Source organism: Puma concolor, chromosome C1 (genome assembly GCF_028749965.1).
Source record: "Puma concolor isolate L17-30 chromosome C1, mPumCon1.1.hap2, whole genome shotgun sequence".
Taxonomy (NCBI): Eukaryota; Metazoa; Chordata; class Mammalia; order Carnivora; family Felidae; genus Puma; species Puma concolor.
In genome coordinates this window covers 40,483,938-40,509,128 of record NC_141674.1, presented here as the reverse complement: position 1 = coordinate 40,509,128, position 25,191 = coordinate 40,483,938, and the positions used below count along the sequence as shown (strand labels likewise).

At 36.7% G+C, this 25,191-nt stretch overlaps 1 protein-coding gene across 3 annotated transcripts in view; it reads left to right on the top strand.

Moving 5' to 3' along the window:
* Positions 1-25,191, top strand: part of FAF1 (Fas associated factor 1) — a 514,886-nt gene that overhangs the window by 391,825 nt on the left and 97,870 nt on the right. For all 3 annotated transcript variants that reach the window (XM_086716934.1, XM_086716936.1, XM_086716935.1), the window contains 2 exons: positions 11,178-11,314; positions 16,807-16,895. In XM_086716934.1, coding sequence (XP_086573060.1) covers positions 11,178-11,314; positions 16,807-16,895 — 226 coding nt within the window. The remainder of the gene's footprint in view (positions 1-11,177; positions 11,315-16,806; positions 16,896-25,191) is intronic.

Genomic DNA, 25,191 nt, shown 5'->3' with positions numbered 1-25,191 from the left:
TTTGTTGGCATATAATTTTTCATAGTATTCCCTGATAATTGTTTGTATCTCTGAGGGATTGGTTGTAATAATTCCATTTTCATTCATGATTTTATCTATTTGGGTCATCTCCCTTTTCTTTTTGAGAAGCCTGGCTAGAGGTTTGTCAATTTTGTTTATTTTTTCAAAAAACCAACTCTTGGTTTCGTTGATCTGCTCTACAGTTTTTTTAGATTCTATGTTGTTTATTTCTGCTCTGATCTTTATTATTTCTCTTCTTCTCCTGGATTTAGGCTGTCTTTGTGTTCTGCTTCTATTTCCTTTAGGTGTGCTGTTAGATTTTGTATTTGGGACTTTTCTTGTTTCTTGAGATAGGCCTGGATTGCAATGTATTTTCCTCTCAGGACTGCCTTCGCTGCATCCCAAAGTGTTTGGATTGTTGTATTTTCATTTTCATTTGTTTCCATATATTTTTTAATTTCTTTTCTAATTGCCTGGTTGACCCATTCATTCTTTAGTAGGGTGTTCTTTAACCTCCATGCTTTGGGAGGTTTTCCAGACTTTTTCCTGTGGTTGATTTTAAGCTTCATAGTATTGTGGTCTGAAAGTATGCATGGTATGATTTCAATTCTTGCATACTTATGAAGTGCTGCTTTGTGACCCAGTATGTGATCTATCTTGGAGAATGTTCCATGTGCACTCGAGAAGAAAGTATATTCTGTTGCTTTGGGATTCAGAGTTCTAAATATATCTGTCAAGTCCATCTGATCTAATGTATCATTCAGGGCCCTTGTTTCTTTATTGACCGTGTGTCTAGATGATCTATCCATTTCTGTAAGTGGAGTGTTAAAGTCCCCTGCAATTACCACATTCTTATCAATAAGGTTGCTTATGTTTGTGAGTAATTGTTTTATATATTTGGGGACTCCCGTATTCGGTGCATAGACATTTATAATTGTTAGTTCTTCCTGATGGATAGACCCTGTGATTATTATATAATGCCCTTCTTCATCTCTTGTTACAGCCTTTAATTTAAAGTCTAGTTTGTCTGATATAAGTGGCTACTCCAGCTTTCTTTTGACTTCCAGTGGCATGATAAATAGTTCTCCATCCCCTCACTCTCAATCTGAAGGTGTCCTCAGGTCTAAAATGAGTCTCTTGTAGACAGCAAATAGACGGGTCTTGTTTTTTTATCCATTCTGATACCCTATGTCTTTTGGTTGGAGCATTTAGTCCATTTACATTCAGTGTTATTATAGAAAGATATGGGTTTAGAGTCATTGTGATGTCTGTAGGTTTCATGCTTGTAGCGATGTCTCTGGTACTTTATCTCACAGGATCCCCCTTAGGATCTCTTGTAGGGCTGGTTTGGTGGTGACAAATTCCTTCAGTTTTTGTTTGTTTGGGAAGACCTTTATCTCTCCTTCTATTCTAAATGACAGACTTGCTGGATAAAGGATTCTCGGCTGCAAGTTTTTTCTTTTCATCACATGGAAGATCTCCTGCCATTCCTTTCTGGCCTGCCAAGTTTCAGTAGAGAGACCGGTCACAAGTCTTATAGGTCTCCCTTTATATGTTAGAGCACGTTTATCCCTAGCTCCTTTCAGAATTTTCTCTTTGTCCTTGTATTTTGCCAGTTTCACTATGATATGTCGTGCAGAAGATCGATTCAAGTTACGTCTGAAGGGAGTTCTCTGTGCCTCTTGGATGTCAGTGCCTTTTTCCTTCCCCAGATCTGGGAAGTTCTCAGCTATTATTTCTTCAAGTACCCCTTCAGCACCTTTCCCTCTCTCTTCCTCCTCTGGAATACCAATTATGCGTAGATTATTTCTCTTTAGTGCATCACTTAGTTCTCTAATTTTCCCCTCATACTCCTGGATTTTTTTTATCTCTTTTTCTCAGCTTCTTCTTTTTCCATAATTTTATCTTCTAGTTCACCTATTCTCTCCTCTGCCTCTTCAATCCAAGCCGTAGTTGTCTCCATTTTATTTTGCAGCTCGTTGATAGTATTTTTTAGCTCCTCCTGGCTGTTCCTTAGTCCCTTGATCTCTGTAGCAAGAGATTCTCTGCTGTCCTTTATACTGTTTTCAAGCCCATCGATTAATTTTATGACTATTATTCTAAATTCACTTTCTGTTATATTGTTTAAATCATTTTTGATCAGTTCGTTAGCTGTTGTTATTTCCTGGACATTTTCCTGAGGGGAATTCTTCTGTTTCGTCATTTTGGATAGTCCCTGGAGTGGTGCAGGACTGCGGGGCACTTCCCCTGTGCTGTCTTGAATAACTTGCGTTGGTGGGCGGGGCCGCAGTCAGACCTGATGTCTGCCCCCAGCCCACCACTGGGGCCACAGTCAGACTGGTGTGTGCCTTCTGTTCCCCTCTCCTAGGGGTGGGATTCCCTGTGGGGTGGTGTGGCCCTTCTGGGCTACTTGCACACTGCCAGGCTTGTGGTGCTTGGGATCTGGTGTATTACTGGGGTGGATCAGCAAGGTGCACAGGGGCGGGATGGGCAGGCTCAGCTCACTTTTCCTTCGGAGATCCTCTTCGGGAGGGGCCCTGCGGCACCAGGAGGGCGTCAGACCTGTCAGAGGGATGGATCCGCAGAAGCACAGCTTTGGGTGTTTGCGCAGTGCAAGCAAGTTCCCTGGCAGGAACTGGTTCCCTTTGGGATTTTGGCTGGGGATGGGCGAGGGAGATGGCGCTGGTGAGCAACTTTGTTCCCCGCCAAGCTGAGCTCTGTCGTCCAGGGCTCAACAACTCTCCCTCCTGTTGTCCTCCAGCCTTCCCGTTCTCCGGGCAGAGCTGTTAGCTTATAACCTTCCAGATGTCAGTCCCACTTGCTGTCGGAACACACTCCGTCCGGCCCCTCCGCTTTTGCAAGCCAGACTCGGGGGCTCTGCTTGGCCGTTGGGCCGCCCTTCCGCCCAGCTCCCTCCCGCCAGCCTGTGTAGCGCGCACTGCCTCGCCGCCCTTCCTACCCTCTTCCGTGGGCCTCTCGTCTGCGCTTGGCTCTGGAGACTCCATTCTGCTAGTCTTCTGGCGGTTTTCTGGGTTATTTAGGCAGGTGTAGGTGGAATCTAAGTGATCAGCAGGACGCGCGGTGAGCCCAGCGTCCTCCTATGCCGTCATCTTCCCAGGATTCTCTCTAACATTATATGCTAAAGATATTCCATATCAGTTCGTAAAGAACTCTTTCTGCTTTATGGATAAATATCCCTTTTAATTTCCAAAGTTATTATGATTTATTTAATGAGATCCTACTGATGGACATCCAATATTACAGTTCTGCAGTAAGAGTACACATAAGTGATTTCCTACATAAAAACATATCTAAACTAAATTCCCAAATGTAGGAGTGCTAGGTTAAGAGTATGTGTGTATTTTTTAACAGATGAACATAGGGGAAAAGAGAGGCAAACCATAAAACAGACTTTTAACTATAGAGAACACTGAGGGTTGCTGCAGGGGAGGTGGGCGGGGGAGATGGGTTAAATAGGTGATGGGGATTAAGCAGAGCACATGTGATGAGCACTGGGTGTTGCATGTAAGTGATGACTCACTAAATCCTACACCTGAAAATAATATTACACTGTATGTTAACTAACTGGAATTTAAATTAAAACTTGGAAGAAAAAAAAGAGTATGTGTGCATTTTTAATTTTCATAGATACTGGCAAATTGCCCACAAGGGAGTTGGCACAAATTTCACTCCGTCTAACAGTGTACAATACTTGCTTTATCAAGCTGACAGATGAAAAATAGTTTCTTAGTGTAGCTTTATTTTTTTAAGTTTATTTATTTATTTAAGTTATCTCCACAACCACCATGGGGCTCAAACTCATGATCCCTAGATCAAGAGTCACATGCTCCACCCACTGAGCCAGCCAGGCACCCCTCTTAGTGTAGCTTTAATTAGAAGTTAACTCATTATGAGTTATTTTGAGTGTCTTTTCACATGTTTATGAGCCACTGCTATTTCCATTTATGGCAGCTGTCTTTATATATTGTTTGTTGATCTTTTCCTTATTGTTTTATAAGAGTTCTGTATATTAGGGAACTTTGCCCTTTTTCTGTGGTTTGAAATTCAGAATTTTTTCCCCTGTTCATCATTTATCTTTTGGCCTTGTTAAGCTATTTTTTACCATATAGAAATAGTCAAAACTATCAGTTTTGTTTTTTATGCTTCACTCTGCTCCAGCTATACTAACCTTATTTTTACCTTTAAGATATGCTATCGAGGTGTTGGTATTTGCTGTTCTTTCTGCCTGAAATTCTCTTCCCAGAGATACGTGTTTCACTTCCTCCTTCACCTCTTTTGAGTCTTTGACCAAATACCAACTTTTCAGTGAGACTATTTTGTATTGCAGGCTCCCTTTCCCTGCTTTGTTTTTCCTCTATCACCTGTAGCTCACAGGCTTTAGGAGTATTTTTAGTTGTCTCATAGAGACATTGCAGCTCACCTACACAAACAAGTGAGAATTAACATCTTCAACATGGTCATCACCTGAGGAGACTAGACACATGGTCCACTGAAGCTGCCATTGTCCAAAACATTTTGGGGACTTCTTTAAGAACTTCATTCAGAGACAGCTTAAAGCTTTACAAGGAAAGCAGTCTTGTGCCCTGAAAATGTGTTTCTCAGTGTAGTCCATTAACCCCTAATGTAAAAATCACCTGGTGTGGGTTGGCAGCTTATTAAAATAGGCAGTTTCCTGGGCCTTTACCCAGATCTACTGAATCAGAATCTCTGGGGAATGGGGCTGAGGAACCTGCCTTTTAAAATGGGGCTCAAAAAAAAAAAAAAAAAAAAGAGGTTAGAGTGGGAGAGAGCCAAAGCATAAGAGACTGTTAAAAACTGAGAACAGGGGTGCCTGGGTGGCGCAGTCGGTTAAGCGTCCGACTTCAGCCAGGTCACGATCTTGCGGTCCGTGAGTTCGAGCCCCGCGTCGGGCTCTGGGCTGATGGCTCAGAGCCTGGAGCCTGTTTCCGATTCTGTGTCTCCCTCTCTCTCTGCCCCTCGCCCGTTCATGCTCTGTCTCTCTCTGTCCCAAAAATAAATAAACGTTGAAAAAAAAATTTTTTTTAAAAAACTGAGAACAAACTGAGTGTTGATGGGGGGTGGGAGGGAGGGGAGGGTGGGTGATGGGTATTGAGGAGGGCACATTTTGGGATGAGCACTGGGTGTTGTATGGAAACCAATTTGACAATAAATTTCATATATTGAAAAATAAAATAAAATAAAATAAAATAAAATGGGGCTCAGTCAGTTGAGCATCTGGCTCGATTTCGGCCCAGGTCATGATCCCAAGGTTGTGGGATCAAGCCCCACATCAGGGCTTAAGATTCTCTCGCTCCCTCTCACTCTCTCTCCAAGATAAACAAACTCCCTAGATGATTCCTAAGCCATTAAAGCTTAAAGATCACGGCCTGTATAACCAGTGTCCCCCAGCTTAGTCACATACCTTTTCCTCAGTTTGAATCATACTTAAGACTATTTCCAAAAATCAAAACTACCCTCAAAGGACAAAGAGTGTTACCAGAGGTGCTGAAGATCATTCCCAATACAAACTCCAGAACTGAGCTAAACAATGGGATAGGCATGCAGACGTGGAAATGGTGTTGCAGTAGGAAACAAAACTCTTTGGCCTGATTTTGGTATGCTTGGCAGTGCTAGTAACTTGATAAGTCTCACTTCACACATTAAAGGACCTTGGCTTTAATTTTCTTATTAAAGGGAAAAGCAGAAGAAAGAATGGCTAGATAGGTAGATGATCTCAAGGGTTCTTTCTTTTATGTTCTGGTTTTTCTACTGATATACATAAATGTGGTTTAACAAACCCACATGTATGCACATGTGTGAGTAATGAGGATTATTACTCTAGCAAAAACAGCTTGTTTGGTCTGTTTTAAAGGGAAGAGACTTTGGAGTGCCTGGGTGACTCAGTTTGTTAAGTGTCCAACTCATGATTTCAGCTCAGGTCATGATCTCATGGTTTGTGAGTTTGAGCCCCACATTGGGCTCTCTGCTATCAGCATGGAGCCTGCTTCAGATCCTCTGTTCCTGTCTTTCTCTGCCTCTCTCTCTCTCTCAAAAATAAATAAGCATTAAAATTTTTTTAATAAATAAAGGGAAGAACCTTAAACCAAAGTAACTTAAGAAGTAGTATAAAATTAGCAGCTATAGCTAAGGAAATGTATACATAGATTCTGCCTTAAACTATTTGGTAATATTGGAGAAGTCCCATAGCACTATTGAACATGAATATCTTCTGCTTTGTAACCTCTCATTTTGAAGAAATGGTTCACACTTTATCAGAAAGACAATTAATGTTTAATGGCTCAAGGGTAAGCAGCCAGAAATTTTAATACTGATTCTTGCTTTTAAATCAGTTAACACTGCTAAACATAAATACATTTAAAAAAAATTTTTTTAATCTTTATTTTGAGAGACAGACAGTGTGAGCATGGGAGGAGCTGAGGGATGGGAGACACAGAATCAGAAGCAGGCTCCAGGCCCTGAGCTGTCAGCACAGAGCCTGACACGGGGCTCGAACTCACGAACCGTGAGATCACGACCTGAGCCAAAATCGGATGCTTAACTGACTGAGCCACCCAGGTGCCCCAGTAAATACATTTTTTAATAGTGATTTTAGTTCTGTTTCCTTTTTGTTTTACTTCATTTTTTTTTTATTAGAGATGAGTAAGTTTGGGAAAACAGACTCTGATTGCATTTAGCTACATAATTGTGTTGTGCCTATCATATCCACTTTTAAATGTGTAAGGTTTTGTAGTATTACACAGCTGTAGCATCATGTCTTTTCTTATTTTCCAAATATTAATACTTCCCCTTTCATTCTCTAAATGAAAATAAAACCAGTGACTATTTTGGGTTTTAGTCAACAATTCTTACTATGCAAAAAATCTTTCTGGGGCGCCTGGGTGGCTCAGTCGGTTGAACGTCTGACTTCAGCTCAGGTCATGATCTCGTGGTCCGTGAGTTCAAGCCCCACGTTGGGCTCTGTGCTGACAGCTCGGAGCCTGGAGCCTGTTTCCAATTCTGTGTCTCCCTCTCTCTCTGACCCTCCCCCATTCATGCTCTGTCTCTCTCTGTCTCAAAAATAAATAGACGTTAAAAAAAAATATATTTTTTTTAAATCTTTCAGTGTTAGCCCCTAGGTATAAGCTATCATTTGATTCTTTTTTGTTTTTTGATTCTTTTTTAAATTTTTAAATGTTTACTTATTTTGAGCGACAGAGAGAGACAGAGCACAAGCGGGGGAAGGAAAGAGAAAGAGAGGATGACACCGAATCTGAAGCAGGCTCCAGGCTCCAAGCTGTCAGCACAGAGCCCAACACAGGGCTCAAACTCACAAACCATAAGATCATGACCTGAACTAAAGTCAGATGCTTAGCCAACTGAGCCACCCAGGCACCCCAAAAGCTTTTATTTTAATCCTGAAAGTATAGTTATGATAAAAATGTTAAATATCATTATGCAATTAGTAATAAAATAGCTACCAATTTGAAGGGATACCATATTTTGAACATAATTCTGATGCTTTTTGTATCTTACAAGAATATAAATGTTTTAAATGTAAGTATTACTCCCATTTTACATCTGAGGTTCCTTGGGAACCTCAATATTACATATTGAAATGTAATAATCAGGAAGCCTCACAGAGTCATTAGCAGTTTTTAGCCTCCATTTTTTATCAGATGTGCATCCTTTTGTATTATCTGGTATACAGTAGATAGTAAATGTTTGTGGAATCTCACCATTCCTAAATTGCTGTGTTTCTTCTATTATGTATCTTATGCTGGAGTACAACTTAGTAAAAGTCAGTGACTCATTTAATTATGAATTTGATTGAGAGAAACTAAACTATATCCTGTTTTGAATTAAAATGAGATTACTTTTTCCCATATCTGATTTATTAGTAATCCTGGTTTCCATTAGCAAGATAGAAAAGTACTATGCTTCAGAGACTGAAAATTTTACTAATGATTAATATATGCTAGCCATTAGATGTTCTGCTTTTTTTCTTCCCAAACTTTAGATTAAAAGATAAGATTGTATCTAATTTTAGATTTCTAAGAGCAAGAACTGGTGAATATGAACTACTAATTATATTTTGTTTCATCAGCAAGGCCAAAGTTTGAGACTTCTCACTCACTTCCCCCACCACTACCATCACCCAGCCCCCATCAATGAATTGCTTTATTATACTTGATTTGTGATTAACTGTGTTCTCTTCATTCATTTTCTCAACCTTTCCTTCTTCTTCCCCTTCCTCCTTACCTCCCTTCCTCCCACCTTCATTCTTTGTCTTTTAAATTTGTCACTTTAGCTTTTTGTTTTGGGGGGTTGATTCCTCTTAATTAGATATATGAGGAGTAAATTGTTTCATTTATTTAAAGCTTTTATAATTAAAAAACAAAGCCATTTCTCCTTGCCAGGGAACAGTTGCCATTGCTTCCCCTTCTGGGTTTGAGATTGTAGGAATCCAATTGTTGTGGAAACCATTTATCCCTTTGTGACACCTGACTCTCTTGAACACCGTATGCAGTTAGGCTGACAAGTTTGGTGCTGCCATTAGATGCACTGGCACACTTTTAGCTCTTTAAAAGGGAAGAAAATGCCACACAATTCTGAAAACCACATTTTTTTTCTTGAAACAATTTGTTTTTCCCTTGTCTGTTTTTGTGCTAATGTTCTGAAATGGATTTTTGCTGTTGGTAGTATGCTATGAATGGTAACTTTGTGTTGTGAATAGATGTTGAGAGGAAGAAGTGGAGTCTCCTAGCCATGAGAAGGATGTGATATCTGTGTGGTGAAGTTCGTGTAAATTGTAATAGAAGGAACTGACAAGCAGGAATTTTGTAATTTGGGACTTGGCTGTCCATTGGCCCTATATGCTCTCATTGATTGTAATTTGAAAATCTCAAAGTAAACATGATTCAGATCTTAGGAAGATTAATTAGATTAATTAAAAATTTAACAAAGTCTCTCTTTGATTAGAACAAATTGTTAGTTAAGGCCACTAGAAAGCATCAACTGGCTGCGGGATTCCTGTGTATTTCTCCACAACTTCCAAAACATTAGAATGATTTGCCAATACCTGCTAGAAAACTGATCACTTTGTTGTTTTTTTATAGTTAATTGAACAGCTAATGTGCCTTTGAAGGCTGTATTTCTCTTGAATACACTTTGTGAAGTTTTGAAATGTGTGTGGTGTATTAATTTAAACTCAAGAAGTTACCTCTATTTTCATAATTATTTTCCCTTCTAGCTCGTTTTCATAAAATGACAATTTGGGAAGTACACAATTTCCAGGCAAATTGTCTTGAAATTGAATACTTTAAACCACTAAGCTAACCAGCGTGTCTGCCTGCTTTCTCTCTTTTCTCCTTCCTTCCTTCCTGGCTTCTGTCTTCCCTTCCTTTTTTGGGGGTATCCTGTTTAGGTAGTATTTAATATCACTTGTGAGGCTAGTGCTATGATGGGCATCTACTGTGATATCCACTTAATCCATTGGTGTGAAAGCAACAAGGACTTATTTTCTCCCTTTTGTAGGGAATGACATTCCAGATGTTTTTTGACATTTTTAAATTCAGAGGTTGCCAATGATCAAATCAGGGTCAAGATTGACCTCAAATATTTTAGTAACAGCAGAAAGAAAAATGACATCCTAACGTTCTAGTGTCTTGATCTACACGTCTCCATTGATGAATTAAAACTATATGAGTGTGAAATTTTGTACTGGAGGCTTAGGCTGCTTGAGCACCTTTTATTGTATAATAGTTCTGGAATGTGAAGATCTGAATTTTCATGGGAGCACTGATATTTCATGGCCAACAATTGATTTCTTAGGGCCTTGTCATTTCAAATTGCCATGAGATCTGGTTATTGCTGCTCTAAATATATATATGAAACTGCCTCCCAGTGAACTTATTGCTGTGGTGCTAACTTGCCTTGACACTCTTGCTGACAGCTCTCGTGGCCCTTAACATGGTCTACTTCCTGTAGTCACAGCACAGGTTTTGTGGAGGATTCAGCCTAAATTTCTGGAATGAATTTCTATAGACAAGAGATATATGGGCTTTAAAAATTAAGAGGTTTGATTCTGTTTTGAATTTGGATATCAAATGAATCTGAGCACATGACATTTTAATGCCGTTTGTCTTTTCAAATAGATTTACCTTCTAATGCATGTGACAACAGGATTTTGCTCATCAGCTAGAACATACATTTCAGAGGAGTTGTTACCTAAAATATTATCATAAGGCATAAGAAAACACACGATTTAAGTTGCCTTTCATGAACATAATTAAGAATTAATAAGCCAGTACCAGTGGCTAGTCCCCAGAATTTCCACTGTTTTGCCTTTTGTGACCTGTGTTATTAAAAGTCCATTATTTTTACAGACTTTATTAAATTGGATCTTATTAAAGCATTCTATATTTGCATTTGGTCTTTCATAATTCATTATTATTATGACATTTACTTTTTACCATCAGATCTGAAAACATATCATAAGCTACCCTTTTCTCTTGAAAGAAATGCTAATTTCAAACAGTCCTCTAATAGAAGAGAAAAGCTTTATCAGTTTTTTCATTTATTCCAGATCGTGTTAAGAATACTAATGCTAGACTTCAGTATGCTAATATCTCTGAGCTTTTTTGGTCAAAAGCTTAGAATTATTATTTTTATCTCATGGTAAGTATGAAACTAGAAGGCCCACTACTACTGGAAAAAACACAATTCTAAAGTACAATTCTTGATTCTAAAGACTTGTGAAAATGTTGCTAAATCCTGTTTAGTCTAGGATGCTGCCAGTCAATTTAACTTTGTACCACACGGCATTTGTCCTATTTAAGAAATTCTTTCCTCTTAAAATTCATTTTGTTTGTTTTTCTCATTGTTTAGGGCAGTATAGCTTGCAATGTTTAAGACTAAGAATCCTATTCTCTCAGCCTCCAGCCAGCATTTAGGGCTTGCTGCCTGCTTTCCTGTATGATAATTATTTCTGTATCATTTAAGATATTGTTGAAAACTCAGTATAGCAGGACTGTATGTACTGATAACAGACAGGCTATTTGTAACATAATTAGTAAAACAGTGAGTTTTTTGTTGGGGAACTAGTAAGTTTATTAAACTCCGAAATGAAATTGACTTTGACTTTTGTCTCATTTTAGATTTCTGACAATGTGCAATAGACATTTTGGCAGTGTTGTGGCACAAACCATTCGGACTCAAAAAACAGATCAGTTTCCACTTTTTCTGATTATTATGGGAAAGCGTTCATCTAATGAAGTGTTAAATGTGATACAAGGTAAAGTACCTGTCACAAAGGGAGTAGACTGTCTTCTTGTGTATGAGATAACCTTATAATATTTACATCAAAGTTGAAAATAATTCTCTATATTGGTGAACATCTTTGTATTTTAAAACATAGAATATCCTAAAAAAGAACATCTTCAAAAAGTACAGGTTCTATGAAGAATGAAATACGCTGCATTAAATTCCAGCAGAAATTTCTTTTTTTTTTTTATTTAAAAACATTTTTTTAATGTTTATTTATTTTTGAGAGAGACAGAGTGCAAGCAGGGGAGGGGAAGAGAGAGAGGGAGACACAGAATCTGAAGCAGGCTCCACGCTCCGAGCTGTCAGCACAGAGCCTGACGTGGGGCTCAAACTCATGAACTGTGAGATCGTGACCTGAGCTGAAGTCAGACACTGAACCAACTGAGCCACCCAGGCGCCCCACCAACAGAAATTTCTTAATAAAATTGCACAACCCTTGGGACATAGCATAATCATGTTAATTGTTCAGAACTGCTAAATTCTCCAACAATTAAGTCATAATCACTTGTCAAACATGACATTTTTTTATACATATATTGATTTCTTGCTGTAATGTTGATTAATTGAAAGAAATGCTGATCTTTAGTTATCTAGAAAAGCCAGTGACTGGGTATTATAAATCAATTGTTCACACAGTGGTTGCTGGTACCCCTTATTTGTGTGAATCCGTGTTAGGATACAGTGCTAAGGTATGAAGCTATAGGATGCCTGTAAGTTTAATCACATAGCATACTCTTTACAAACAAAAACAGTGACTGATTTTTTATAAAACTGTTACTGATATACCCCAAGGATTATTATAAAATTATTATTTAGAACATAGCTTAAATTGAAAAGAGTATATCTTTCCTATGCCATAGTGAAAAGATGTTTCTCATGCCCCAAGCTAAAGCTTGTGTCTGAGATTCTTTCTTTCTTTCTTTCTTTTTTTTTTAAGTTTATTTTGAGAGGGAGAGAGCACTAGTGGAGGAGAGACAGAGAGAGTGGGAGAGAGAGAATCTCAGGCAGGCTCTGGGCTGTCAGTGCAGAGTCCAATGTAGGGCTCGAACTCACTAACCATGAGGTTATGACCTGAGCTGAAACCAAGAGTCGGTCACTTAACTGACAGAGCCACCCAGGTGGCCCTGAGATACTTTATTTCTACCTGTATTTCAGTTAAAAGTTCTATAGTGGATAATATGATGTCAGGGCATGGTGTAAATTCTAGTGCCTTTAAAACTCAAAATAAAACCTCTGGTATTTTATGTTTGCTCTGTAACTAAAGCATTGAGTTTCATAAACAATGCTAAAGAAGATCTTCTAGGGGAATGAATTACATAGGGTAAATGGATAATGAAGATAATATTTCATTCCTGTTTTCCCTGTCAAAGGCAGTATTATAATAGTCAGTGGTTCTTAAAATGTATTCCATGGATCCTGGAGGTCCTCTGGACCCTTTCATTGGATCCGTGACATCAAATTGTTTTCATGATAGTGATAAGACTTTTCTTTTTTGCCTCTTTTTTTTTTTTTATTACTGTGCTAACATTTGCATTGGTGGCACAAAATCAAATTTGTGTAAAACTACTGGCACCTTCACACAAATCAAGGTCATGACCAAAACTATACCAGTAGCATATTCTTTACCTCTATTATGTGCAATTTTAAAATTATTTTATTAAATTCCACCCTTTTTATAGTTTGTGTGACACACGAGAGGTATGGATAACACATTTCTGCTGCATTTCAGAGTACAAAGGTAGTCTCAAAGAAAAGCACTTGTGTGGTTGCTTGAGCTGAACGAGTCATTTTTTTCTTACAGAACATCATTTTTACTTGAAAATACTGAGAGACAAACTATACTTAAATAGCCTAGGTATTACTGATAGTACTTGTTGCCACTGATAAAACTTGAGCTTTTAAGCAAAACATTGTCATCCACCATAAAATTGACAGCTTAAATAATTTTCTGATGACATCAGTTGTAAGATTAACAAATGTGATTTTTTGATATCATATAATTAGGTATGTCAATATTGAGGAGAAATGCATAACTCAGTGAACCAATATTTTCAACATGACCAATGCATGATATTATAAAATCATGCATAGGTAAAAGATCCATTCAAAGACCAAGATAGGTCAGTGGATCTTAATATTACAAAATACAGGGGCGCCTGGGTGGCGCAGTCGGTTAAGCGTCCGACTTCAGCCAGGTCACGATCTCACGGTCCGTGAGTTCGAGCCCCGCGTCAGGCTCTGGGCTGATGGCTCAGAGCCTGGAGCCTGTTTCCGATTCTGTGTCTCCCTCTCTCTCTGCCCCTCCCCCGTTCATGCTCTGTCTCTCTCTGTCCCAAAAATAAATAAATGTTGCAAAAAAAAAAAAAATTAAAAAAAAAATATTACAAAATACAAACAGTTCATCAATGGTTTCAAGTTCTTCACATACTTGGAGAAACTTGTACTTGTCAGTTTAGGTGTATCAAAGAATATTTACAATTATCTATTAAAATACTCCTCTCTTTTTCACCTACATATCTATGTGAGACCAGATTTGCTTCATAAATTTTAACTAAGACATAAAACAACATATTGTAACTGGTTTAATATACAAGTAAATATGAGAATCCAGTTATGGTCTATTAAGCCGGACATTAACGACATTTGCAAAATGTTAAAACAATACCATTCTTCTTGCTAAACTTTTTCATTTGGAACATAGAGCCATTTTTCATAAAAATGTGGTATTTATATTAACATGTAATGGGTTTATTATTGTTACTTTTAAACGAATTGATAAATATGCTTTAAGTATTTCAACTTTAATTTCTAACACAATAAATTTTGATAACAATAACCCACATAAAAATTATTTGGGGATCTCAAAAGTTGTTAAGGGTGTAAATGAGTTCTGAAAACAAAAGTTTTAAAACTACCGCAATAGGCTATAAAGAAAAAACTTGTCCAGAACTGCATTAATTGGTCCCTTTTCTCTGTCTTGTCCAGTTTGGCAGTGAATCCTTACAGTTAGGTTTGAAGCATAGTTGATAAGCAGGCTTAAGCCTGAAAATGAATGGCCAGTACCCTCCATAAAGAAGTCCTGTTCCTAGGCACCTGGGTGGCTTAGTCAGTTAAGCGTCTGATTCTTGATTTCAACTCAGGTCACACACAGTTTGTGGGATTGAGCCTGCATCACGCTTTGCACTGACATCACGGAACCTGCTTGGGGTATTCTCTCTCCCTCTCTCATTCAAAATAAATAAACAAACAACATAAGAATTCATATCCCATGCATTGAGTCTTAGTCACTACAGTTTGCAAATAAGAAAGGGAAACTCAAAGATTTGCCTAGTATCAAAATTGAAGTTTCTCCAAAACTCTTTCCATTTGTCATACCAATTAATAACTACCAGTGATTGTGTATTCTGTGATAAGGAAATTGATCCTTAGAGAGCTATAGTCAGTCACTCATTCACTTAGTTATTCGCTTACTAAATGAATAGTTAATTAAGCTCTTGTCATGTGCTAGACAGTTTCTAGGCACTAGAACATATAGTTTTTAAGTTGTGGAGTTAGGTTAGAACTGTGGCTATAAAACCAACTCTGCTTTCTCACTACCATGGTATCACACCAAGATAATATTTGTTCTCTAGCTCATTTGTTCAGAGACTAGTGCTGATGTGACTGATTTATTTAGATTGTTTCTTTTACTAAGGACCACAGATGCTCCCTAACCTGCTGCCAGTGGTCATAAGGAAAATAGAGAAAAGGACCATTGAAAGGTCATGTTAGTCCAGCCCTACTCTAGAATAACACCAGCAAGGATGCTTGCTATTTGTTGTCCCGTTTCATCAATGGGACAAGAAGACCTCCTCTCAGGCCCCAGAGAAAGATGGGCACTTTTGCATGTAGTTTTGAAAGAAAAGAAGAATTGCCAAATCTTTATGTATCCTTATGGATTTCTCTCTTGTAGATGTATCCAAAGCAAGTAACAGGACAATGCATTCAAGAAATGGTGTATATGTGCTTTATGTGCTATACTTTTGTCATGGCATTGGGCAGAGAATAAAATAGCATTAAGGAAAATCAAGCATTTATTTGTTTTGTTTTTTTATTTTTTTACTATTTATTTTTGAGAGAGAGAGTGCGCAAGCAGAGTTGGGGCAGAGAGGGAGACAGAGAACCTGAAGCAGGCTGTGTGCTATCAGCACAAAGCCTGACATGGGGCTCAAACCCATGAACCTTGAGATCCTGACCTGAGCCAAAGTCTGACGCTCAACTGACTGAGCAACCCAAGCACCCCAAAAGGAAATCAAATATTTAAATACTCTCTTATAAAACTAATATAACACTGTATATTAACTAACTGGAATTAAAATTAAAACTTTAAAAGATTAAAATAAAATAAATAAGTACTCTCATAAAGTTTATAGTATAGTCATTTAAAAGCAGCTGAAAGGGAAAAATATCAGTTGGGCAAAAAAAGAACTCTTCTTTTTTTTTTTTTTTTCCAGAAAATGAATTGCTGTTTGCGTCACCAGAGTTTTTAGTGATAAGAGATAATTCTAAATAAATAGTGTACTGAGATGACAAAGAGAACAGGCTTTTTGAGTCAGACTCATTTGATTTCAAACCCTGGCCCCACCACTTAATCAGCTTGATCTTGATTGCACAGGTTACTTGAGCTCTCAAAGTCAAAATCATAATGATACTTTCAAAGCATTGTTGTACAGGTTAAATGAGATTATATATATAATGTAAATCCAAATTCTATAGCTATAAATAAATATATACTATATACTATACTATATAATGTATATAAATAATATATCTATAACATATTTGTATATAATAATATATAATATGTACTATACTATATATAATATATAAATACATATTATAATAATATATAAAATATAAATATATTATTTATATATAAATATATAATATAAAATATGTTATAATAATAAATATATAACATATACTCTACTGTAAATAAATATATAATCTAAATACTATATATATATTTATATTTTTGCCCAACTGATATATATATATATATATATATATATATATATATATATATATATATAGTATTTAGCCTAATTATTGGCATATAAACAATTGGTAGTTGTTGCTAGTATCTTTAAGTACCTGCATTTTTCTAACTTGAAAGAACTTCTGATCCTCATAACTTAACCATTCTTCTTCATAGTGCTGAAAAATCTTTCTCATTGAGAGATGGTTCCCTCAAATCTACTGTATTTGAAATTTCAACTGCCTGTATGCTGCTTTACTCTTTCACATTGAACATATGAAACTTTTAAATGCAAATGTGAAAGTGTTTTAACTAGATATTAGCATAGTAGTCTGCAATTTTTATTAGACTTTAGTTACTCCTTACTGATTAATTCTAGAATGGCTTTCCATTTTATTATAACTTTAATAATGTGAAATTTGGCAATCTCCGTGTGTTGCTAGGTAACACAACAGTGGATGAGCTAATGATGAGACTCATGGCTGCAATGGAGATCTTCACAGCCCAACAACAGGAAGATATAAAGGATGAGGTAAGATGAAAGGTTAAGTAGACTTTTAATAGGATTTTGATGGGATAATTTGTCAAATGGAGATGCTTGCCTATGTCATGATTGATAAATAAGGATAATGAAGATGCATTTCCAGATGAACCAAGGACTTTTATACCATTGAGTTTACCTTTCAGTCCTTTCTTTTCATGACCCTAAGACCCAACAATTTGTTTAACTTTATGGACATTTATACTTTGCTAGATTTGGAGTGGTGACAGGAGGTCAATTTGCAAGAAATGAATTCCGAAGCATATTTACAAAAGAAACGAGAGTCCAGGAAATCCTGTGTACTATGTGGTTTTTTCACTCACTTTCAAGATCCTCCTACTCTTTTTAAATATTGAGATTGATTAGGAGTGAACAGATTTTACATTTTAACATATTTTTGAAACACTGGGAGGCTTAGTAAAAGATCTCCAGAATTCTGAATTTCTCAGTCTCTTTAGTATATTCAGTTGGTATAGATGGCATGAGCATGGAACCTCAAATAAAATAATAATAACAGCAGTATTGATAATGACAGTAGTAGTCAACATTTACTGAATATTTATAATGTGCTAAGCACTGAGCTAAGAAGTGATCTCAAAACAACCCCATGAGGTTGTATATGAGTCACAGAAACTCTGCCACAGAGTTCTGGCAGAAAACACATGGCACTTTCAAACTTGGTTATTTGAGAACAGTTTAATAAAAGAACTGTTTATAAAGGTAAGGTCAGGGTTTATGGAAATCAGCAATAGTTAGTACAAACTCTAGGGCAAAGAGGAGCCGTTAACCACCCCTAGGCCTAAATGTGTTGGAGAAGGTGGTATATCGAGAGGACTGTATCTAGTAGAGGGATATAGCCATTGGTGTCCTGGTAGAGAGGAAACCCGGAAATAGCTTTACTTTCCTTCCAAGCTCTGATCTCCTACTAGTACCTCCTACTGACCTAACCCAACCAGAAGCTGAAAATCAAGAGAACCACCCTGGGCAAAAAGCTAGGTGAAGTGTGGATACTGAGGACCAAATGAGAGATAATCTAATACAGATTGGTACTATTATCTTCACTTCTCAGATGAGAATGCTGAAGATCGAAACGGTTAAGTTCATTTGCCCAAGATCACATGGCTAGTAGGACCTATAATAATCTCAAGTAATCATTATTGCTATATCAGTCAAAAAATTTCTGGGTTTGGAAAACAGCCTAAAAATTATGAAACACATGCTAGCATTTGTTCCTTTGAGATGCTTATTTCACAGGTACTTATTAAATTATCCTTCCTAATATTTTTAATTGAAAAAATTATTTTCATAGACAAATAGAGAAAGTTTGATTTCTGAGTAATGATGAAAAGTTTCTAGCTATAGGGAGTACTTTCAATACAATACCCATTAGCTATTACAAATGGAAAACATGTAGACATATTTTTTACTTTATTTGCTTGTCTCTTTCTTCTATTAGACTGAGTTTAAGAACAAGAGTTGGGTCATATTCACATTTATAACTGTATCCCCTAACGGTATACCTAGGATGAAGTAAGCACTCAACAAATGTTTGCTAAATGATTGACTAAATGAATACTTGGCAGAATTCACATGAAATAATGTTAGTTGATGGGGCACCTGGGTGGCTCAGTTGATTAAGTATTCAACTTCAGCTCAGGTCATGATCTCACAGTTCATGAGTTCAAGCCCCACATCGGGCTCTGTGCTGACAACTTGGAGCCTGGAGCCTGCTTCTGACTCTCTCTCCCTCTCTCTGTGTCCCTCCCCTGCTTGCTCTCTCTCTCTCTCAAAACTAAACACTAAAAATAAAAGAAAGAATGTTAGTTGAAAAAAAGAATTCTTGATTATAGTGGTATAAAATCTGATTAACAAGTTAGCACTAATTAACAAATACGAAAATTTGGAGTGCTGTAACTAGTTTAGAGTTTTAATACACATTAGGTTTCTTTCATTGCTGGAAAAATGATGTTTGTAATTTTCCTTAATAGCCAATGTTTCATTTACTCTAAAGAAAAGGTAATCAGGTATATGGTGGAAAGATGTTTATCTGTTACTTTATAAATTGACAATGACATTTTGAAATAATGAAGTACTGTACTTACTTAGGAATTTGTAATAATAGGTGTGTTGCCGTTCATGATTACATTTATCCTGGAATAGAGGCATTGATTGACAATAATTCACTAAACACATTTTTCAGCCATTTAAATCTTGAGTCTCATTAGTACTAGATTTACAGATTATGCTGTATAATAATATGAATGCACTATATTTGCATGCATATTCCCAGTTCATTCTTTCGTCTTAATTTGTGTTCCTCATAATTCATTGGTAAAGAAATTGACTTTAATTCCTTTAATACTGAGCACAAATTTTAATATCAGGGTTACAGGAAAAATCCAAGGCTCCATATAATTGAAATTTTTATTGAAATTTAACTGTAAGAGGTAAGGATTTCTCTTTGTTTTTAGTGTCTTCATGGAAGTTATTATTCAGTTCATAAGTAGAGTTCCTAAGACAAGCTTTTCTAGGTTCAACGACTTGTTTTGGACTATGCATAGATCATAAATGATTTGGTATCTGCTGTGTACGTGACAAGAAACACTGTCCCTTATAATGGCGAATTTGCTTTTACTCTTCAAAAAATTTCAAGTAAGGCTTTATCTTAAGCTTGCAATTATAATCAAATTCATAGACAGGGTTGGGGCACAGCTTCCTAGGCCTGAATTTATGTAAACTTAACTTTGGTTCAGTTGTATCCATTACTTCCCTGATTCCATTGTATTCGTGCAACCAGAGATGCCTATACTATACAAAGTTTTTATTAAATAAAACCAAGCCCAAACATATTCATTCTCTGAATTATTCTTTAATGGCCCAGAATGCACTAACCTTTGTATCACTAATTGTTCTATTTTCTTTTCTTTTTCTTCCAAGATTTTATTTAAATTTAAGTTAGTTATTAATATATAGTGTAGTATTGGTTTCAAGAGTAGAATTTAGTGATTCATCACTTACATACAACACCCAGTACTCACCACAACAAGTGACCTCCTAATGCCCATTACCCATTTAGCCCGTCCCCCCACTGACCTCCCTTCCAGCATCCCTCAGTCTGTTCTCTATATTTAAGAGTCTTTTATGGTTTGCCTCCCTCTCTGTTTATATTTTATTTTTTCTTCCCTTCTCCTATATTCATCTGTTTTCTTTCTTAAATTCCATATATGAGTGAAATCATATGATATTGTCATTCTCTGACTGACTTATTTTGCTTAGATACCAGAAGATACTCTAGCTCCACCCACGTTGTCACAAATGGCAAGATTTTGTTCTTTTTGATGGCTGAGGAATATTCCATTGTATATAATCAAGAAGCATACATTATATAAGCCTCTTGTTTTGGTAGAACGGCCTATAGTTTTATTCACAGACACTTTCAGTAATGATTTAGTTTGGTTTTTTAAGTGTTTACTGAGCATCTATCAAGTATATAGCTCCGGGCTCAGTCCTGGGGACAGAGAGGTACTTTGCTGCAATGTAGGCTTATTGACAATGAAGGGGTGAGGAGGAGAGTAAATATCACTACATGATAGTAGCCACATCTAAAATCTGTTTTTACTTACAGCCTGGTTCCAAACAATACTTTCTAACATGTAAATAGATTCAATTATTTTCATATGCCCTATTTTCTTTAGCCAGTAGTAATCCAGAAAACTCTGATTATAAAGGGTTTATGATACTTAGTTCCTGGTCTGTTTATTATTTCATTCGTTTCTTTGTTCATCCATTCAACAATGTATTTAGAATCCTCAGTGTCATAGGTGCAGGGATTACTTCTTTCCAGATTTTTCTATTTCTTCCTGATTCAGTGTTGGTAGGTTGTATGTTGAAAGGAATATTTTTTTTTAGTTTATTTATTTTGAGAGAGAGAGAGAAAGAGAGGAGGGGGAGGGACAGAAAGAAAGGGAGAGAGAATCCCAAGCAGGCTCTGTGCTATCAGCACAGAGCCCAGTGCAGGGCTCGATCCTGCAAACTGTGAGATCATGACCTGAGCTGAAACCAAGAGTTGGACGACACTTACCTGATGGAACCACCCAGGCACCCTGCAAGGAATTTATCCATTTCTTCTAAATGATCTAATTTATTTGTATACTGGAATATAATTGTTCGTAGTAGTCTCTTATGATCCTTTTTGTAATATTGTGCTATCAATTGTAACATCTCCTCTTCCATTTCTGATCTTATTTATTTGAGCCCTCTGTTTTTCTTGGTGAGTCTGTCTAAAGGCTTGTCAATTTTGTTTATCTTTTCAAAAATTCAGCTCTTAGTTTCACTGAACTCTTATTTATTATTGAAATTTAATTGACATAAAATGGTATATTTTAGGGGCGCCTGGGTGGCGCAGTCGGTTAAGCGTCCGACTTCAGCCAGGTCACGATCTCACGGTCCGTGAGTTCGAGCCCCGCATCAGGCTCTGGGCTGATGGCTCAGAGCCTGGAGCCTGTTTCCGATTCTGTGTCACCCTCTCTCTCTGCCCCTCCCCCGTTCATGCTCTGTCTCTCTGTGTCCCAAAAATAAATAAACGTTGAAAAAAAAAAATTTTTAAAAAAAATGGTATATTTTATTTATTATTGAAATTTAATTGATATAAAATGGTTCCAGGTATACAACATTAATTCAATAATTCTATACATTATTCAGTGCTCACAATGATAAATATAGTTACACTGATCTTTTCTATTGTCTTTTAGTCTCCATTTCTTTCTCCTCTGATCCTTACCATTTTTTCCCCTCTGCTAACTTTGGACTTTGTCCTTCTTTTTCTAGTTCCTTGAGAGTAAAGTTAGATTGTTTATTTGAGATTTTTCTTGTTTCTTGATATAGGCATTTATCACCATGAGCTTATCTCTTATAACTGCATTTGCAGTGTCCCATAAGTTTTGATAGGTTGTATTTCCATCTACATTTGTCTCAAGGTATTTTTTATTTTTTCTTTGATTTCTTCATTGACCCACTGGTTGTTCAGCATGTTGTTTAAGCTCCACATATTTGTGAATATTCCAGTTTTCTTCTTGTAATTGATTTCTAGTTTCATACCATTTCAGTTGGAAAGCATGCTTGATATGATTTCAGTTTTTATTAAGATTTTTTGTGTGCCCTAACATATGATTGATTTATCCTGCACAGTATTCCATGTGTGCTTGAGACGAATGTGTATTCTGATCTCTTTGGGATAAAATGTTCTGTATATGTTTCTTAAGTCCATCTTATCTAACCTGTCATTTTATTCCATTATTTCCTTATTGACTTTCTGTCTGGATGATATATCCATTGATGAAATTGGGGTATTAAAGTCCCCTACTATTATTGTATTGCTGCCTCTTTCTCCCTTTTAGGTCTGTTAATATTTGTTTTCTATATTTAGGTACTTCTATGTTGGGCACATAAATATTTTAAAAAGGATTCTTTATCCAATGTTTTTTCTCCATAGTTAATCCCAGATCACAGAAGATAATAATTTCTTTCATCTTGATTTGTATATTCATTTCATAAATATTTATTGATCTTTTCCTATGTACTAGACACTATGTAAAGCACCAGTACCACAGCTGTGAGCAAGATAGGGCCACTGGGCTTACAACTCAGGAAGTAATCAGGAAGATAGAGCCCTGGGAGCACCTAGCCAGAGTGAGCTAGACATGCTGTGTAGGCAACTTGACATGGAGGACAGAGAAGGGCTCTTGCATTCTCCATGTAAGCTATGAGGCAGGTATAACAGGTGAGAATGAAGATAATAATAATAGCTACTCTTCAGGTTCCTGCTACATGCCAGCCATAGGTATTTCTCAGTGTAATTCCTAGACTACCAGAATACTTAGCTATCCACCAAGGATTCCAGGAGTTTGGTATGAATAAGCAATGTAATCAATTTTGTTAACATGTATTTCACATTTTGAAATGTAAAATAAATCGCATTTCATTCATCATATCTGTTTTATAGGCTGCTCATATACAACAAGGATTGCATTGGTTGTTTTATTGAGACAAATTCATTTAACTGGGGCAGTTTACTTTGGCTTCTGAACTATTATGTCATTCACATGTTATTGTTAAACTTATATTCATTTTTCCTTGCTTAAATCAGTTATATTATCTTCTTAATTCCCCAAAATTGACCGTGGCTGAACTACCCTACAATGCAGTAATTGTACTATGAGATATTTACCCAAAGGATACAAAAATTCAAAAGGATAGGTGCCCCCTGATGTTTATAACAGCAGTACCTACAACCGCCAAACTATGGAAACAGCCCACATGTCCATCGATTGATGAATGGGTAAAGAAGATGTGATGTGTATATACGCGCGCGCACACACACACACACACACACACACACACACATACAATAAAATATTCCTCAGCCATCAAAAAAAATGAAATCTTGTCATTTGCAAAATGTGGATGGAGCTAGAGAGTATTATGCTAAGCAAAATAACTCAGAGAAAAACAAATACCATAGGATTTCACTCATGCAGAATTTAAGAAATGAAACAAAGGAGCAAAGGGGTAAAAAAAGAGAGGCAGACCAAGAAACAGACTCTAAACTATAGAGAACAAACTGATGGTTACCCGAGGGGAGGTGGGCAGGGATATGGGTTAAATAGGTGATGGGTGATGGATATTAAGGAGTACATGTGTTGTGATGAGCACCAGGTATTATATGAAAGTGTTGCATCACCATATTGTACACCTGAAACTAATATTATACTATAAGTTAACTAAGTGGAATTTAAATGAAAACTTTTTTTAAAAATCTGTGCATGGTTTATAGCAACATTATTCATAATAGCCAAGAGGTAGAAACAACACGAGTGTCCATAAAGGGACAAGGGTAAAAAATAACAACAAAAAAGTGGCATATGCATACAATGGAATACTATTCAGCCTTAAAAATGAATTCTGGTAGAGGCTACAATATCAGATAAATCTTGAAAACATTATGCCAATTCTCAAAAAGAAAAGGGAGGTGACCCAAATAGATAAAATCATGAATGAAAATGGAATTATTACAATCAATCCCTCAGAAATACAAGCAGTTATCAGGGAATACTATAAAAAATTATATGCCACCAAACTGGACAACCTGGAAGAAATGGACAAATTCCTAAGCACCCACACACTTCCAAAACTCAAACAGGAAGAAATAGAAAACTTGAACAGACCCATAACCAGCAAAGAAATTGAATCAGTTATCAAAAATCTCCCAAAAAATAAGAGTCCAGGACCAGATGGCCTCCCTGGGGAATTCTGCCAGACATTTAGAGCAGAGATAATACCTATCCTTCTCAAGCTTTTCCAAAAAAATTGAAAGGGAAGGAAAACTTTCAAAGTAATGAAGCCAGCATTACTTTGATTCCTAAACCAGACAGAGACCCAGCAAAAAAGAACTACAGGCCAATTTCCCTGAGAAATATGGATGCAAAAATTCTCAATAAGATACTAGCCAATCGAATTCAACAGCATATAAAAAGAATTATTCACCATGATCAAGTGGGATTCATTCCTGGGCTGCAGGGCTGGTTCAACATTCACAAATCAATCAATGTGATTCATCACATTAATAAAAGAAAAGAACCATATGATCCTGTCAATCGATGCAGAAAAAGCATTTGACAAAATTCAGCATCCTTTCTTAATAAAAACCCTCGAGAAAGTTGGGATAGAAGGAACATACTTAAACATCATAAAAGCCATTTATGAAAAGCCCACAGCTAACATCATCATCAGTGGGGAAAAACTGAGAGCTTTCCCCCTGGGACCGGGAACACGACAGGGATGTCCACTCTCCCGGCTGTTGTTTAACATAGTGTTGGAGGCTCTAGCATCAGCAATCAGACAACCGAAGGAAATCAGAGGCATCAAAATTGGCAAAGATGAAGTCAAGCTTTCACTTTTTGCAGATGACATGATATTATACATGGAAAACCTGACAGACTCCACCAAAAGTCTGCTGGAACTGATACATGAATTCAGCAAAGTTGCAGGATACAAAATCAATGTATAGAAATTGGTTGCGTTCTTATACACTAATAATGAAGCAACAGAAAGACAAATAAAGAAACTGATCCCATTCACAATTGCACCAAGAATCATAAAATACCTAGGAATAAACCTAACCAAAGATGTAAAAGATCTGTATGCTGAAAACTATAGAAACCTTTGAAGGAAATTGAAGAAGGTATAAAGAAATGGAAAAACATTCTGTATTCATGGATTGGAAGAATAA